This window comes from Syngnathus typhle, linkage group LG9, assembly GCF_033458585.1.
Source record: "Syngnathus typhle isolate RoL2023-S1 ecotype Sweden linkage group LG9, RoL_Styp_1.0, whole genome shotgun sequence".
Taxonomy (NCBI): domain Eukaryota; kingdom Metazoa; phylum Chordata; class Actinopteri; order Syngnathiformes; family Syngnathidae; genus Syngnathus; species Syngnathus typhle.
The window spans coordinates 1,646,198-1,663,151 of NC_083746.1; the positions used below are offsets into that span (position 1 = coordinate 1,646,198).

Sequence of the window (16,954 nt, forward strand, 5' to 3'; positions counted from 1 at the left end):
TCAACGTGCGACCATGATGAACGAGTGCGCAAATGCAGATTAAGTTTTGATGTCCTTGTTTCACGGACGTCACATTTACGCGGCGCCTCACAACTCAAGCGGTTAATGTGGCCTGTAATGGTGTCGTTGAACGGTACAAGCTGCCGGAATGTCTACCACACTTTACTTTTCGCTCTTGTTTGGAGTGGAAAATGAGCTTTAGTAAGACGATGCACTAGTCAAGATTTGCAAACTGCATTAATCATCCAAAAAAGTGCTAAAGACATATTGACAGATGCAAGGTACCAAGTCGGTTTCTATTTGCAATGTTTCAGTTTTGAGCTTATTTACGATCTTTCATATGAGCAGACTTGTCGAGTTTTTGATCTGACCCTCGATGTTTCGTCCTGAACTTTCCGACCCAGTACACCAGGAGGACTCACGCATGGTTACTATCCGGACACGCGGCAGAGACGGTCAATATGCAGTCCGACTCGGACGGTGTGGGTTGTTACGGTTCACTGGCACAGAATGAGTAGAGAGCAAAGGGGAAAAACAGCCAACCTTGCTGACTTTGTGCGTCATAAACTCGCAGGCCAAATAATGGCGGTCTCTCACTTCGCAGCACATTGACATCCCCCGTGGACAAGTCCAGCTGGAAGACTGACGCATTCATGTACTCCGTCCAAAAGATAAAATTGCGATAATGGGATATTCCAAATGGATGGTTGAGCTCTTTTCCATTGTAGACCACCTGTCATAAAACGTACTGTACATCATCACTGGAATCCAAAAGTGTGCACATTAAAGTACATGACATGCTGAGTATAACTGAGACAGATTTATCCCTTTTAGCGCCCGGCGCCGGCCGGGTTAGCTAGTTCACCTAATGAGGTTGGAGAGTAAATACTCACCATTCGCCCCGTGCCGTTGAGGAAAATCTTTTCAATGTGATCGTAGTAGGCGTCGCACCAATACATGCTGCTGGAACTGTGGTCCAAGGTCAAGCCGTTGGGCCACAGCATGTTTGTGGTGACAAAAATGCGGCGGTTTGAGCCGTCCATCCAGGCTTTTTCGATCCTCCCAATGCTGTCGTTGACCTCATCTTCTTCCCAGTCGGTCCAGTACATCCAGCTAGCGCCATCGCAAAAACACAATCAACAAAAAAGCCACTGTGACTCAAAAACGTGTATCCCAAATCATCTTGCCTCATTCAAACAAATGGATATGCCAGTGATCTGCTCCAGACGTTTGGATACACGAGACTGGAGGCTCAGTTCCTCTTCTGTTTGTTCTTTGCGAGTTCACCAGCATGTATCCCAAGTCAGGTGACCAACGGCAAAGGATTTCTTTTCAACTCATCGGAACTGTCTACCATAATGAAGCCTCACCCTTATCTCTTGACACATCAAGTGCTAGTCTCTTTGATTTCATATCAATCAATATATCTGAGAGCACATGTAGGCTTGAAAGGGATGCGTTTCAAACATGTGACACGTCTCACCGAGGGTTTTGTTCCCGCAAGCCCTGGGGAATGATCATTCTCCTCCCTCGCCCTGCTTTGATTCCAACGGAGAAGACGCCCTCGACTGCCGAATGCCAATCGCCGGTTCAGAATACTCAGGCGAACTTCACAACGAACACATCCCAAATGCAATGTTGAATAAATTGGAATCAAGATTTCCCTCATGTAGAACCTCATAATTAAAAAATCCTGGCAAAGAAAGGCGAGCATGTTGTAGCGTCGCAAACCACTCGGGCTTTACGAGTTAAAAAAGATGCTTCGTTGCGCATCATGCGTCAACAAGCAAAAGATTGCAGTGTGGCAAAGTTGGAACTCACAACGGACTCGTGTTGGAAACGGGAGTGGGTCAACACTTTGACGTGATCCGATTTCTAGTAAGCGTACTCGGGGGATTTGTTCCTGAGTGAGTCGCGTGGCCTCCTGCTTCTCGTCATGGTATCACCGATGGGAACGAGAATCGTTGGCAAGTTGGACACGGCACCTCACTTGAAAGGACTGAACATCCACGGAAATTGAAGCCCCCCCCCCCCCCCCCCCCCCAAAATACCACATCAAGTCCTCTTTGGCAGAAAACTATATTTACATTTTTAGTGTTCAATGAAATGTTATACATCAAAAGTATCAGAGGAATCAGTACTTGGTGAGAAGTCAAAGAAAGAATTCTTGTACGGCTATAGAGAGCCAACAGATATGGAAGCCACGGGGACTCCATTTGAATAATCCACAACAGTCTCATCTCTTTCAAGCTACTTCCTGTGAGTAGAAGGGATCTAACTCGTCAAGCGTAGCCCGGCAAACATGCCTGCTTTGCTTAGTACCAACAAATCCTGAGCAGCATGAGCAAGCGCCTGCCTCGGACTTGAAACCCCAAGACACCGTTCAGACGTGGGGCCCACCAGAATTCCGGGGTCCGATTTGAATCCGCACAAACGTAGCGATGGCATGGTCAGATGATTCATTTGGCAAATCACAATTAACATTGGCATCTGTAATGACTGCTGATATAATCAGCTTGTAATTAACAATGTGACGCGGATGTTGTCGGGTCTCGGCATACAAACTGCTCGAGCTGGATATAAACAGATGCTCTGCAGCATATGCACATTAGAAAGGCTTTTGAACAACTACAGATAAAACAAACACGCAAACAACCACTCTGGACGGGGAATATTTGAAACAGATTGTTGTTTGTTTTGAATCGTTAACCAAGAGATTAAAGATTGTGTTCAATGAAAATCAGGATTCGAGTTAATGTGAGGTTATAACTTTCCTTAAAGGAGATTTTATATATATATACGCTGACTACTTCATTTGGACTACTTGAATACAAGCAATGATATCCAAATAGTTTGCCTTGACTGAATTGACATCAATTAAGAGCCAATCTATGCAATTTGTGGAAAATTGTAATTGAGTTCTGCAGTGGGGTTAATTATAATCTTCGTGTGCCTCAATTTACAAAAAAAATAATATGTATTAGGGCTATGGGAGAAAGTCATCAAGTGGGTTAACGGTGGCTAATGAGCTGGGAGTGCTGGTTCATCTTGTAGTGCATAGGACCTCATCTCGGACTCACTAATACAAAGCTCCACCAATACCATTCCAACACCTTTAATCTTGGGCGGAGGTTTTCGATGGAACTTTCAGAGGCTGACAAAACGGCTTTACCTGTTCAGAGGGTCCACCACGATGGCCCGGGGGTGCGACATGTTCCCTTCCAAGAGAGTTTTCCTGGTCTCAGAGGCACTCATCAACCTGGCAACACTGATTGTTTTCCTGTAGCCATCGTTGGTCCAGTACAAGTTATTACCAATCCAGTCCACTGAGAGGCCTTCAACGTTGTCCAGTTCTACGACGGAACAATGGGAATTATAAAGCAAAATATTGTTTGACAAGTCCACCAGACGGATTACCAGTGCATCAGGAGTACATCTGAATGTTTTGAGAAGATTAAATGATTACAAGAGGAATTGACCTCATTGTTTAGTCGGGAAACACATCCACATATGGGAGGGATTATATACACTGGAAATTCTGAAAGATCTTTGACAAACCCTCGTTAAGTATCGTTTCCCTGCCGCTTCCGTCGATGTTTTGCCTCCCGATGAGGAAACTGGTGGTATCGGCAAAGTAAATGTGTCCCGATGCGGCGTGGTAGTCGATAGCTCGAGGGTTGACCAGGTCCTCGATGGGCACCATGTGCTCGTCGCTAGACTTGACGTTCATATCCAAACCTTGGATGACACCGGGACGCCCCTTCCCGTAGAACAGGAAGAGATTGTTCGGGGGCTCTACGAGGAACAAAAGGACAGAGCGTTATTGGAATTTAGTTGCTGCGATTCGTCAGTGCCCATCCTCGTATTAAGCGCTTTGATGAAAACCGTTGTTCTTGCGACCTGCTAATTCACTTGAATGGAGTCGCTGACCAAAGCCAATGACAATTCTTTCCTAGCTCAATCATCCTGGAGCTACAAAGTCTGGAAAACACAGAGGCAAGCAGACAAAAGGCAAATACTTACCTTGTCTGTGAAGATGGTCTCTGATCTAAAATAACACGGCGTCTGCATAAAAGGACAAAGACTGGAAAGCTGACGGCGCTCCTCTGCGGCCTGCCAGCCGCAAAGGAGGCTCTACATACTCAGACCTTCGTCGAAGTCTCCAGAGAGGCGAGAGGAGGCGTGAAGGAGAGCTTCCAGCGAGAGAAGCGGACCTCTCCTTGCTCTCAATCCCAACCCATGAGACTACAATGCGGGGGGGGTGAGGACCACACACACGCCTCAATTCAATTTATCATTTGGCGAGGGAGAAAGCAACTACCCAGGAGACAATTAAGCCTCGCAACAGACCCAGATATCAAACTCCAGTGTGACCGCTCGCCGTTAAGAAGCGCGACCATTTAGCAGCGCCATCTCATTATGTTTCGCAGGAGAAAAAGCGAGTGCAAGGAGGCATAAAAAAAGATGGCTTCTGCCATCAGATCATCTGTAATGGGGGAATAAATCAAATGTGTCAGAGCAAAAAGCTCCTGACGCTTTGTTACCCAAACTTGCTCGACCGTCCCTGAATGTGATGTGAATGTGATGAACTGCTTTTAATGTCAAGCGTGCAATCTTCCCGCATTGATCAGCCCGGTCAACAAAGTCAGACAAATATGCGGCGATAATCGATCATAACAGCAGCGTGATGATGGGATCCGATCGGTTTGAGGAAATGATCCGTGTCTGTCAGCGCACTTCTTAATCAATGTCAGTCTGCGGCAGATAAACACACTGCCTGCTGTCTTATGACCTTATGTTGTCCTTTTCAGGCAACCATTACAGGCACTTCCAATTAGCTCAGTTGGTGACAGACTTTAAGTAGCAAAAAAAATCTTTTGTTTTCAAGTAGGACCAACTTACTTTTACAGGACTGTCCATCGGAACCGAGGGTGTACCCGACACGGCAATGACACGTTCTGGACTTGTAGCTGCCGCTCAGAAGGCAAATGTGGGAGCATCCGCCCAATTTCCCAAAGGAATTCATTTCACAGGCATGAGACTTGACTGTGGACAAAATCGGTGCACATCAAAGTAAGACAACACAACATGATTGAGTGCACGCAATCCCAAACACACAACATTACCTTGGGGTTGAGCGACTTTGTGGTAAACACGTAGTACTTGCGTATTCCCGAGACTTGCAAGTGTCTGCACCTCTGCTGTGATGTTGAATCTGTGGATTTGCAGTAGCGCCACACCCAAAGTCTCTTTGGAAGGATCGGAGTGGGTACGCTCGATAGCATAGAGGAAATTCTCAAACACGGCTAATGCATAAATATGTGACACCTGGAAATAAAGACAGATCAAAAGAGCTTTTCTTATCATGCCAAGAACTTCCAATTAGAAGGCACACAGAGTGCTGAGACGAGGGCCCGTCTGCATATTTGTCCGGAGAAGCCCGGAAACCTTGTGACACGGTGACATGGGCTGGCATCTGCGCTACATTTAGCAGGATGACACTCATGAAAAGCGACATGACTGGCTGAGCCGTGTAAACTCAGGGGGCGTGACATGGGGGACACGGAGAAACATGAGCGGGAATAAATAAACAAGCGAAACTAGTGTTCCACATCTCTTGACGATATTGGCTGAGGTCGTCCGTTTCACCCGCGCACATTTCTACTATCGTTGTCGCCGCAATATTTTAACGTCGACTATCCAACATAAAGGACGCGTACTCTTGTCCTTCAAAACGTTTATGTAATGCACGAGAATCCCTTTCGGTGCATCTGTCAGTTTATCCTTCCTACGTACTCGACGGAGGCCAACATCAATCACATTACCTGAAAAGAAGTGTCAAACATAATTCTGTTCATGAAATAGTTCTTGCGTGAATATAAAGATCCATTTGCCTGAAAACATCTTGTGATGAATGGCCACAATCTGGGATAAGAAGTAATTTAAAATATATTCACATCAACACTCAGCAACTCTAGGCTATCGCGAGCCGACCTTTTATGTCAACACGACAAGAGAATTACGCGAGAAGAAAATGCGCCACCTGTCTTATTGTGATAAAATGGGAGCAAAGCAAAAGGCGGTCACTCACTCGGTTTCCCTGGATGACGTTGTGTCGGTTTTTGCCTTGGTAATCCACAACGTCGATGTAATCCAGGTAGGCATCTGCCCAATACACCAGCCTTTTGACCACGTCCAATGCCACAGCTGTGGGCTGCTCAATGTTATAATCCACCAGCCGGGTCCTGTTGGTGCCATCCATGTTGCAGCGCTCCACCTTGGCCACGTTCCCGTAGTCGGTGAAGAACATCATTCTGCAAAAAGGTGTTCATTTGACATCGTCAAGGAGCCTGGATGATAAATAAGCCCCCAGAGGTCACGCCATCCAAAATGCTCCTGCATGAGGAAAATACAATAAAAATGTTTTGGGGTCTGCTCTGTGAAATGTAAAAGTGCCTTCTTTCATTTCTGAAAGACAAATGTGGTGGAAAGAGGAAATGGGGAAGTGAAAGAATATAATGGCGTACCAGAATTACAAATGTCAGAGTGTCGCTTTAGGCAGTTTGCGACAATACCTTTTGGTTCATGTCGACGGCTAGCGGGGGAGCTCGAATAAAAAAGCTCCCACCGATTTGGCCTCACCTATTCCAAACAACAAATCACCCACTGGATTAAGCATCTCCCAATTTAGTGAGCTTGAATAAATGAAGTGTATATTGGTTTTACATTGATGTGGCATCATTAACAAGGTCTCTCTCTTTCGCAGGCAGTTGTTGCTGCTAATGCTAAGTGATGGATGAGCTCCATTGGCTAATGTAACTCCCCGCCCGATCGCAGCAGCTACAAACGCTGATTATCATACACAAAAATATGTCAAAAGGAACATTGTAAAAAAGGTATCAGGAGTATATTGTTCCTGATGATTAAAATGTGACTTAGTGTGTAGAATTGACACCGTATCTATATTCCTCCTGTTTGTCCACCTCACATCACAAGATAATCTGTCAAGGTAATCTTTGGAGACATCCGATAATTTGTCGACTGGTCACAGTGGGGGATTGGTTTTGAAATTGCCTTGAGCGATTATCCGAAACGTATATAACGGTCATGAAAAGCACTTGCTCGGATGGAGCAAATTCCTCGTGATGTCTTTTCGAACACATCCTCGATGCCGACAATCGTTACTCTTCTCAGCCAAATTGTTTGCGTACGCATCGGCTATCCTACGTTAGCGCTACAAAAGAATGAACAACCAAAACATAGATTTCTAAGCGTCCTTAAATGCCAAGAGGAGCACCCACGGAGGAGCTCAGATACCTGAAGCGACACCAAAACAACATTGTCTATTACTTCAACTGTAATTGTCGGGTATTTTTAAAAAAGCGTGCTGCGGAGAACCCCGGGGTACGAGAGCACGAAAGAGCTAAGTACCTTTAAAACCGTGCGGTGGTGGGGGTGTTGAAATGAATTCCAGAAGACACAGGGAGTGAATTTCACACGTAAAACAGGTGTTATGCAGCACATTTGCCAAAGAAAAGTCTCAATTACTCCCAGCTGAAATGGCTTGTGGATTGACATTCTGTCAAACGATATTTGGCCCATGTGGAGCCGCCATGTGCTGCACTGTTGTTACCGATGTCCAATCCAGTTTACCTATCACTGTCTACATTCGGAGTTTGGTCCTGAGGAGCCCCTTCCAACACACGATCAGCTCATCAGCAAGATTTGCACGAGCCTGATAACCAGGGCTGTGGACTCGGTTCGGACTCGGGGACTCGGACTCGGTCGGACTCGGTCATTTTTGCCGGACTCGGACTCAGTGCTGATTTTGACCGAGTCCACCGAGTCCGACAGTGATAACGACCCTGATGTTTTCAACCCGGTGCATTAGGGTTGCATTTAAAACAGGCTGGATAAGAGCTCTCGAGAAGCGGACTCGGGGCACTCCTGGTCTACATAAAAGTGACGCCGTCCAAGCTCTGGGCCTCTTAAACCAAAATCAAACAATGACCCTGGCGCAGAGATCGCGCTTAATGCGCACAAGTCAGGTCAGGTTTCCCTCTAAATTGCAGATTAAAAGGAAAAGAAAGGCAGCATCAGTATCAGCATCAGCAAAGCATTCCCCTAACAGATGCACATCCGTGTAGCTTGAAAATGATAGCGGCGGAAGGCGCTGAGGCGGGATTTTCCATTCAACGTTCAATTGCGTGGGAAGAGTTCCAACTGAAAACACAACATGTTACAGGATGCTGCAGAAGTCTGGTCATGTTATTGAAAGAAAGAAATTAAAATGGCAAACAGTTTTATCTTTGATACGGTCTTTGCGATTTCAAAAAAAACTTTTTTCCCAAAGCAAACACAATATATGGGCTGAAAAAAAAATAGACAGAACTGGGAAATTTAATCGTACAAGTGAATATATTATTGTACAATACAAGATATATTGTATATTAGGAGTCCCGTCAATATGAATCAATCTAAACGGCTAGCGAGTAAATTTCCATGAAATGTCGAGCAACCTCGGTTGTAAGAAACAAGGACGCGGTCAACGTAAGTGAGGGTGAAACTCTCAATTTACCAGATGATATACGGGCCGGACCCGGGCCGGGCCGACGTTCGCCCGAGATAACGAGCTCAGGCTGACTGAAAGAATGAGGTCGGAGTTTCCGTGGCAGCCGGCAGCCTTGACGTGAATCAATCCCAAATCATGTCATGTTCAAAGAAGGCCGGTGTAGAAAAAGCCCACAGTGAACAAACTCAATTCCGAGGGGGACTGACTGACTGACTGAGAAGTGACAAAGAAGTGATCAGCGGCCCGCAGACCACAAAGACGATTCCGAAATTCCAAATTCCATTTGCTGTTCGACACTTGTTCACTGGCGCGGAGCAGGCAAAGACTGAAAACATTTAGCTTACGACTTTTCATTATGGTAATAATTCTTTTTAATAATCGCAGATTAAATAAAACCATCTTGTCTGAAGTTAGTAAGCAAGCCTTTTGTTTTTTTACTGTGCGCTTTCCAATCCAATAGTGAAGCACCAAACTGTTCACACAAAAATCTACGGCTTCCGTAATAAAACTTGACAACCCAAATGAAATTTCAGCTCGGATCGACGCAATCGCTGGGATCACTTTGACTGGCCAAATCCGACAGTCTGTGACCATCCGTTGCCAGGCAGGGTTCATATTGGGACTCCACACACTGGTAATGAAGCAGTTTGCAGATTCCAACCTCACCCGTGAGGAAAGGCTCGTCTTCCTCCAGCCCGGATTTGTTTCTATCTCGGCTGCGGTTTTGAACGGAAACAATCGTCATTCATTTGAATGCACCGTCGCACAATTTCCCCGCTCAAACTGAAAATCCCGCTTGCTGAATTTCCTCACGAAGGATGTAAGGTGACAAGTGTGACAGCAAATGTGTGTCTAGACAGCAGAGGCATCAGCGGGATGCAGAATAATTCAAATCCCCTCTTTGTGAATCATTCGTATGCTTCCGCACAAGTCCTTTGTTACGCATAGTAATTAGTTCCTTCTTTGCTAATTTCCTTTTCTTTACAAAAACGCTGCTTTTGAGATGCAGAATTTGCTCACCCCGTGAGAGGATCCAGAGCGATTCCTTTGGGATTCGGCAGGTCGAACTGGAGGAGAGTCACGCAAGTGGCGCCGGTCTGGTCGCACACGAAAATCTTGTCGCTGACCCGGTCGACAAAATAGAAGTTGCCCGTCAGCCAATCGATAGCCATGTGCTCGGCATCTGGAAGGAGAAGTAAAGAGCCGTCATGTGGTTGCTGAAAGTGGTCACTAGAACATCCCCTCACACCATTCGGCATGCAAAATGGCCGTCTTCGGAATTTCGAGCAGAGCCCAATTGTGCGTTTCCAAAGCTGAGTGCTCGCTCTCAAAGTGCGGATGGCCGCACGGGCCGACGGTGCTTAAGGAATGTTTCCTCAAGGAGAAGATTGTCTTGAAAGGCAATATCGGGCTGTGGAAGCGCCTCAAGATTACACCACCATGAAGGCCACTTCTTTTGTCCAATTAGATTTACAGTGTAGGCTGTCTTATCAAAGTGTCAACGGGGAAATCGGAAGGCAACCATAAACGGCGCTGGTGTTCAAGTGAGGGAGTCAGTACTTGAGCCAGTTTTTGTTTTTTTCTGAAATGCAAGTATGGTTCATTTTTTTTTAAATTGCAAGAGCCTTTCAGAGCAATATCATGACTAAAAAAATTTGCAATTTGGTAATATTTGGGAATTAAGACAAATGTCCAAGCTATAAATGATTAATTATATTATATTATTATATCTAAAATATATACACTACCGTTCAAAAGTTTGGGGTCACAAAATTGTTTGGGTGACCCCAAACTTTTGAACGGTAGTGTAAATATTATTATAATAAAATATTATGAATTAAATATTATAAATTATCTTTTATATTTGTATAAGATTATAAATAATCTATGAATATAAGTATACATATATATTATTAGATTTTTTACACAGAAGATTATATATATAATCTATAAATAATTATCTAAGTAAATATATACACTACCGTTCAAAAGTTTGGGGTCACCCAAACAATTTTGTGACCCCAAACTTTTGAACGGTAGTGTATATTATTATAAAAATTCATATCACAAGCTTTTATAGGTCAGCTTTTATAGGTCAAAAAAAAAAAAGAAACTTTCCCCCCCAAAAAATTTAAAAAGTGGCAGAGGCACATTTAAAATGTAATTTAAATGTGCTGCTGTGTTCTTGTATCATGTACACTGAAAATAGAAGCCCAAACTTACTGTGCAAGTGTTTTTGTGTGATTATTTCCTTTTCCCGCGTGAGTCTGCGTAGATTCTTCATTTCAGCACAGCGAAGTTGCCCCGAGGATTCTTTGGCCAGAAGCCAGCACAGCTTGTCCTGCTTGTGCTGGAAATCCATGGCCAGACTGCCATTGACACTCAGAGACCTCAGGGGCAGGAAGCCCGTTCCGTTTAGATGGCCGATGACAATCCGATCCGATCCGCCCATGAGAAGCACGGGAGGCTTGTCGCCGGGATCTAGTTTGGAGATAGAGAAAGAAATAGGCTTGCGTTTATTTGCGAGGAGGCGAAGGAACACTCGCACGATAAAGCAAACCGAAGAACGGCGTCGCGTAGCGTCGAGCTAATAAAAGCCACTATGTAATAATGGCGCGATAGCGGCGCTTAATCAAGCGACATGCTTAATCAATCAAGCGTCATTTGTCATACACAAGTAAAAGAAACGAGGCCGCAAGAGGATTACTCGTCTCCCTCCGCAGACCGACCGCATTGCACCTGTGGATAAATCGCATTTTCCTCACTAGGAGCTCAAAGCAAAAATATGAACCATCGCGCTGGCTTCAGAGTTGCAATATTTTAATTCGGTTTGACCCCGATGAAAGATTAGATCAAGATTAATTCTTAAATTCCATCTTCCATGGAGTTTTTTCTTTTTCTAAATACCCTGCTGCTTCTCATCGACTGGCCCCGGAGAACTGTATCTGAAAATTTATATTCATGAGCTGTGGCAAGTAATGGTAAACCAGTCGTTATCAGAGTAGCGCTATCCCTCTATGCTAAATGAATATTAATGCGGCCCGGCGTTGGGTTCACTTAAGTTTACGGTTTATCATATTCAGGTTATTCCTGCTAGGAAATATTGATTAGAAGCAGCGACGGTGGCGTTCCGTGGCTGGCGATTTTCAAAATCTATGCCGTTGAGACAATAATAAATACTATCAATTAATGTTTCTGAGTACAGTTGCAGACAGAGTATTGCATTTCATTGATTATTATTATTATCGACCACCTAAACATAACATGGCTGTATTCTTTCTAAGTGGGCCTTTTAATTCATTTGGGTGTATTAAGTACTCCAATCTGGCATTCGCATAAATCAGGGTTACGGCGCGGATTGTCTCGCCGTTAAACTCTGTCGACTGCTCCCACTTCCCTCGTGCTCATTAATTTTATCATTATCCTGGCCCGACCACATCTTGCAATTCCCACGTGGGTGATGGAGGCGCATTCATCTAGCTTCAACAACCCGGCCGATGTGCCGTCTGATTCGACGAAAGTCTTTGACGGATGCAAACTCACCTTGTTTGGTTTTGCAGGAGGTCTTGTCGGGTTGCAGGACGTAGCCTTCCACGCAGCCGCAATTGTATGAGCCGTACGTGTTGCTGCAGGTTTGGCTGCACGAGCCGTATTGGGCGCATTCATCATGGTCTGGACCGGAGGGGAAGGAGTACAGAAGAAATTAACCGTGCTCTAAAATGACCCAAATACATCAAGTCGACCGAATCGGCTTGTGTGGGACAGCGTGGCCATCGAGTGATTATGCATTGGTGTCAAACTCAAGGCCAGGGGGCCCAGATACGGCCCGCCACATCGTTTTATGTGCCCCGCGAAGACGTTGACAATCATAACGGCCCTCCGAGGGAAACTATGACCCCTGACGTAGTGGATGGCTTCAGTGTCTTTCCCGAGTTCTCCGTCACTAAATGTTATATAACTCGAGTCTGAAAGTCTTGAAGTTGTCCGTCCTGTGGTTAGTTGAACGTCGTTTGATAACGTTTTCTGAGAAACTGAAAAAACGAGTGTCCGGCGTTACGTAACGCTCATTCAGCACCTCTGTTGACTTTCAGTGGATGCAACTCCCGGAAGGCACCTTTTGGCATCCAAACGAGATCGCCCATGGCAGAAAGCTGGCTCACGCTGTATTTTGTGATGAGCAAACAAAGCCACAGTAGGACACGTGGCTAAAAAGTGCGCCTAAAGTTCTACGCCGAGGCCAAGAAGGAACGGAGGTCCCCGCCTATCGACAGATGGTCTCGCATACCTTCCGCCTCCCGCTATTTGGCCTCGGGGAAGGTCCGATGGAGGGTAAAAGGGGAGGCCAGCGTGGGCAAGGAGAGAGGAAGAGGGTGAATCTTACCTCGGCAGCTCGTGCCGTCCTCGCCGACCTCGAAACCGTCAGCGCAGAAACAGAAGGTGCCGTTCCTTGTCATGACGCAGCCGTAGCGACACCGCAGCTCGTGGCAGGCTGACAGCAGCTCTGCGGGGAAGACGGCAACAAATAGAATTGGGAAAATATGACTTTTGGATTCACATTTTTTCCCCAATATATAAAGTAGATGTTTTGTCTTCCTTTTGGACATGAGCACTTGTTTTGACTCGACTGCACGGTAAGAAGAAGAATCAGACGGACATATTAGCATGATTTATCGTTAGCCTAATAGCAATCGTGTTTATGAAAAGGATCAAATGAGACATTTATCTCCGTTATCTTACATAGCCCACAATGGAATGCTTCAATAAGAGGGCACTTAATCATCCAAATTGAGATGCTCACTGCATGTTTGTAATCATGAATGTTAATATTGTGTTGGTGTCCTTGCAGGGATCAGGCCAACTCCGACCTTGTCGTTAATCCCGCAGATTGATGATCATCATCAGCATGACAATGAACAGCATTTGACTTGCTGCGTCGGCGATTTCAGACTCCCCCGGGAAGTGCCGAGATAGTTTGGGATTTTATTCTTTCCTGGGTGAGATCAGTGGTTGACACTTGATATGTGTAGACAGGAAGGGAATCAAGCTAACGCCGTCATAATGAATAAACGGGACTGATGTCGGCTCAAGCCTTCAAACAAAGCTTCGGCCGGCCCCGAGACTGATAAGCCATTGCTGAGCATTCATTAATGTCACGTCGCAGACAACATAAAAGCTCCGTTTTTTTCCCTCTTTGTTAAGAATTTAAGACATTCAGGATGGAACACAAAGTCTCCTGAAATATAATTCATTTCATGACAAGAATAGGGAGAAATGACACTGAAAGCATTCTTACCTCCTTCGGAATTCACGGCTACATTTTTCGTCATTTTAAAGTAACTCTGGTGAGTTATGTGCTCAATTTGATATTGTTTTGATGAATTGTATTGATTATTTTTTGGTGTGATATAAAATGACACCTGTGTTAATGAAGTGGGCGTGTTTTATAAAAAGTATGACAAGATAAAGTATGAATTTTATATTTCTATTTACAAGTTTCTGATTTCTTTGCAGAGAAATGTACACAATGTTTTCGTAGTTTTCAGTCACTTGCATTTTCAAGGCTACCATTGATGAAGCCCATTTTTTATTTTTTATGATTCAATTCTGGGTCGAGATCACACAGTGTTCTGAATAGAAAGACCTTGCTGTGTTGTGCTGTGCAGCAAAGGTCACGCAATGATTTGCTGGCAGCCTGCGATCTTCCCGCTGTCCCAACAATCTTAGTCAGCGTCTTTTTATTTACTACAGTCAAGTGAAGTGGTCATCCCAGACAGGTACATTAAATAAACATCAGGACCCATGCCAGAAATGTTCAGTTCACTAATTGAAAGTACTTTTTAATACACAGGGACATCATTGTCTATTAAAGTTTACTCTCGGATTGGTTGGGATTTGATCAGCGGGTCACAGTGGGTCGAAATCAACTCTAGCGAAGATTAATTGGTGACTAATAAGATAGAACTGACGTGCAATTCTATGGATTTTTATTAATATCACTTCAAAATCAAAAATCGACATGCAGGAGTTAATACGGTTGAGTCGAGAACTTAGTGTTGCTAAAAAAAAATGGTGTTATTCGAAAAGCATTCGACGATGTCGTCGCTTCAGCAACATCGAGAGAGAAGAATAAGAGCTCGTGTGACCGTCGCCATGAAATGATGCGTCCTTGCCAACTAAACCGCTCCACGGCAAGGTCAGAATCCAGACCGAGCCGAAACTGGCAGCAAACAAACAAGCCAATTCATACAAACTGCCAACGGCCTTCAGCTTAGACATACAATGGACGTTTTCAGCGTTGTTGCAACTATTTTTACAAAGTGAGTCATTTCCAAAGCAAACATGCCGTAATTACCACTAAAGCACAATTTTTGCTCTTAGCGTTTTCTTGAATGTCTTTCTTCAAGCTGCTCGATAGCTCAAGTGGCAATTATATTCCACCAAAAGAAGCAACTTGCAAATTGTTCAAAGCTTCTTTCAGACAATGCAATGACGTTAGCATCAAAAGATAAAAACATGACGGCGTAGAAAGAAGAGTGTTGCTCAAAACCTTTTCAAAATTGTAGGCGTTGTGTTTTAAAGAATGTCAATCCAGTCAAGGTCAATACAGAACTTCATGAGTGAAAGTCTTTTGAGAAACTTCCATGAAAAATAATGAATGACAAAGGAAAAGATGCAAATGCTTCTGGGTATTTTTCGACAAAAAACATTCCGCCTTTTTTTCCTCCTCACGGGTGGGGTGTGCTTGCTCTTGGCTTGGAGAGCCAAATTCCATTTACAGCAGTTTTACAACCTTTCAGGGCAATTAACAGAATCCGTACAAACGCTTTGTAGCTTTAAATGAAAAGTGAGCAGTCTTCTAGATTGTGCTTACAGCAAAGCGGCGGGGTGGGCTGCTGATGCCTTCAAGGTTCAGGAGTTTTTTCCCATTGGGCTTTTTTGCTTTTTGCTTTGATTGATGACCTGACGCCTTTTCTTCTGACTGATTTGTTTGATATGGAAAAAGACTGCAAAAGCAAACGGATCTCACTCAGCCACATCTGATACCTGAGCAATCTTATTGTTCCTGACCTCAAGGATCCAAAGATATCACAGTTGGCTTTTCCCTGAAACAAACTTGGCAAATAAAGCCATTCATCTGTTCAGTTTCAGCATGGCTTAGCCCGTTCGGGGTCACGACGGAAGCTGGATCCAATCGCAGCTGATGGTGAAAGGCCGATTGTTTTCACGTTCAACACCACCATCGAGAAACTTTCGCCAAAATGATTTGCACATGGACGCAATTCTCAACGATGAAAGGATATGTGACTACTTACTTTATGCGTCCCACTATTAAGGGATCATAGGTGCCGTAATTTTCAGACTATAAGTCGCGTTTTTTCTCGTAGTTTGGGGGGGGGGGGGGGGCGACTTATACTCAGGAGCGACTTATATACATATATATGGGGTTTTTTTTCACTTTTTTGGCCATTTTATGGCTGGTGCGACTTATACTCGGGTGCGACTTATAGTCCGACAATTACGGTAATGGGACAAGTAGCCACTCAGCTCTTCCGTGGCCTGGTGGGCACGTATGGTTGCCGAGGCAACCGCCATTTACTGATGATGTGATTCATGTCAAAAGCAGTGGGATGGATCATTTTGGGATCCATCCACTTGCTGTGCAGCAATTTGTCTGATGCATTTCAAGCTTGTCTAACACACTCTCAACACCTAGCTTCCAGGTGCACGCTTGCATTTCGCTTTCGATAGCGGCCAGGTCGGAAAATGATGGCACCTTATCCGAGTAGAAAATGGATGTGATTCTAAGCCTTATAGCCGATATTTATTCTTATTTGTATACGTATTTTCAAATGGAGATAATGCACGTTTTTTCTTGTACCTGCGGGAATAGTTGCCGAACTGGAACTTGAGATATGCTAATGGCGATAGCGGAAACAAAATACAAAGAAATCTACGGAGCAGGCCTTGAGCCGACTCTCATCCAAACAGATGGCCTAGCGTGAATGAAAAGAGCGGCGCCGTTCATGTGCCATCATCGGAAGAATACAGTCCCGTCGCCCCATCTGGCCCAATTAGGACTTCCATTCAATTACAGTCAAGGAATAAGCGGCTTCCCAAAACTCCTTTTACAGTCACCTTCTATCACTGACGAGGGACCTGTATGTGAACCAAGGGCAACAAATGAGATGCACCCAGGATCTTTAATGAGCGGCTTCCCCAGCTACTAATTAGGAGCTTTCCCTCGTTCGTTCGGTTGGTCGGAAACTTGAGTTGGAGCTACAAGATTGATTTCAACCAGGATGAAATTGGGTCAAATATTCCCAGGGGTTCCACAAGTCTCGAATTCCCAGAAATATACCAGGGGGGTAATATTTTCCTAAG

General features: G+C 44.6%; 1 protein-coding gene across 1 annotated transcript in view; it reads right to left on the minus strand.

The window, feature by feature from the left end:
* lrp1bb (low density lipoprotein receptor-related protein 1Bb) overlaps positions 1-16,954 on the minus strand; it is a 134,588-nt gene that overhangs the window by 69,080 nt on the left and 48,554 nt on the right. Inside the window, exons 4-14 of the mRNA XM_061287322.1 lie at positions 12,954-13,073; positions 12,116-12,244; positions 10,796-11,053; positions 9,593-9,755; positions 6,092-6,314; positions 5,127-5,328; positions 4,903-5,046; positions 3,559-3,795; positions 3,173-3,353; positions 894-1,113; positions 544-733 (exon numbers count right to left, since the gene is read on the minus strand). Coding sequence (XP_061143306.1) covers positions 544-733; positions 894-1,113; positions 3,173-3,353; positions 3,559-3,795; positions 4,903-5,046; positions 5,127-5,328; positions 6,092-6,314; positions 9,593-9,755; positions 10,796-11,053; positions 12,116-12,244; positions 12,954-13,073 — 2,067 coding nt within the window. The remainder of the gene's footprint in view (positions 1-543; positions 734-893; positions 1,114-3,172; positions 3,354-3,558; positions 3,796-4,902; positions 5,047-5,126; positions 5,329-6,091; positions 6,315-9,592; positions 9,756-10,795; positions 11,054-12,115; positions 12,245-12,953; positions 13,074-16,954) is intronic.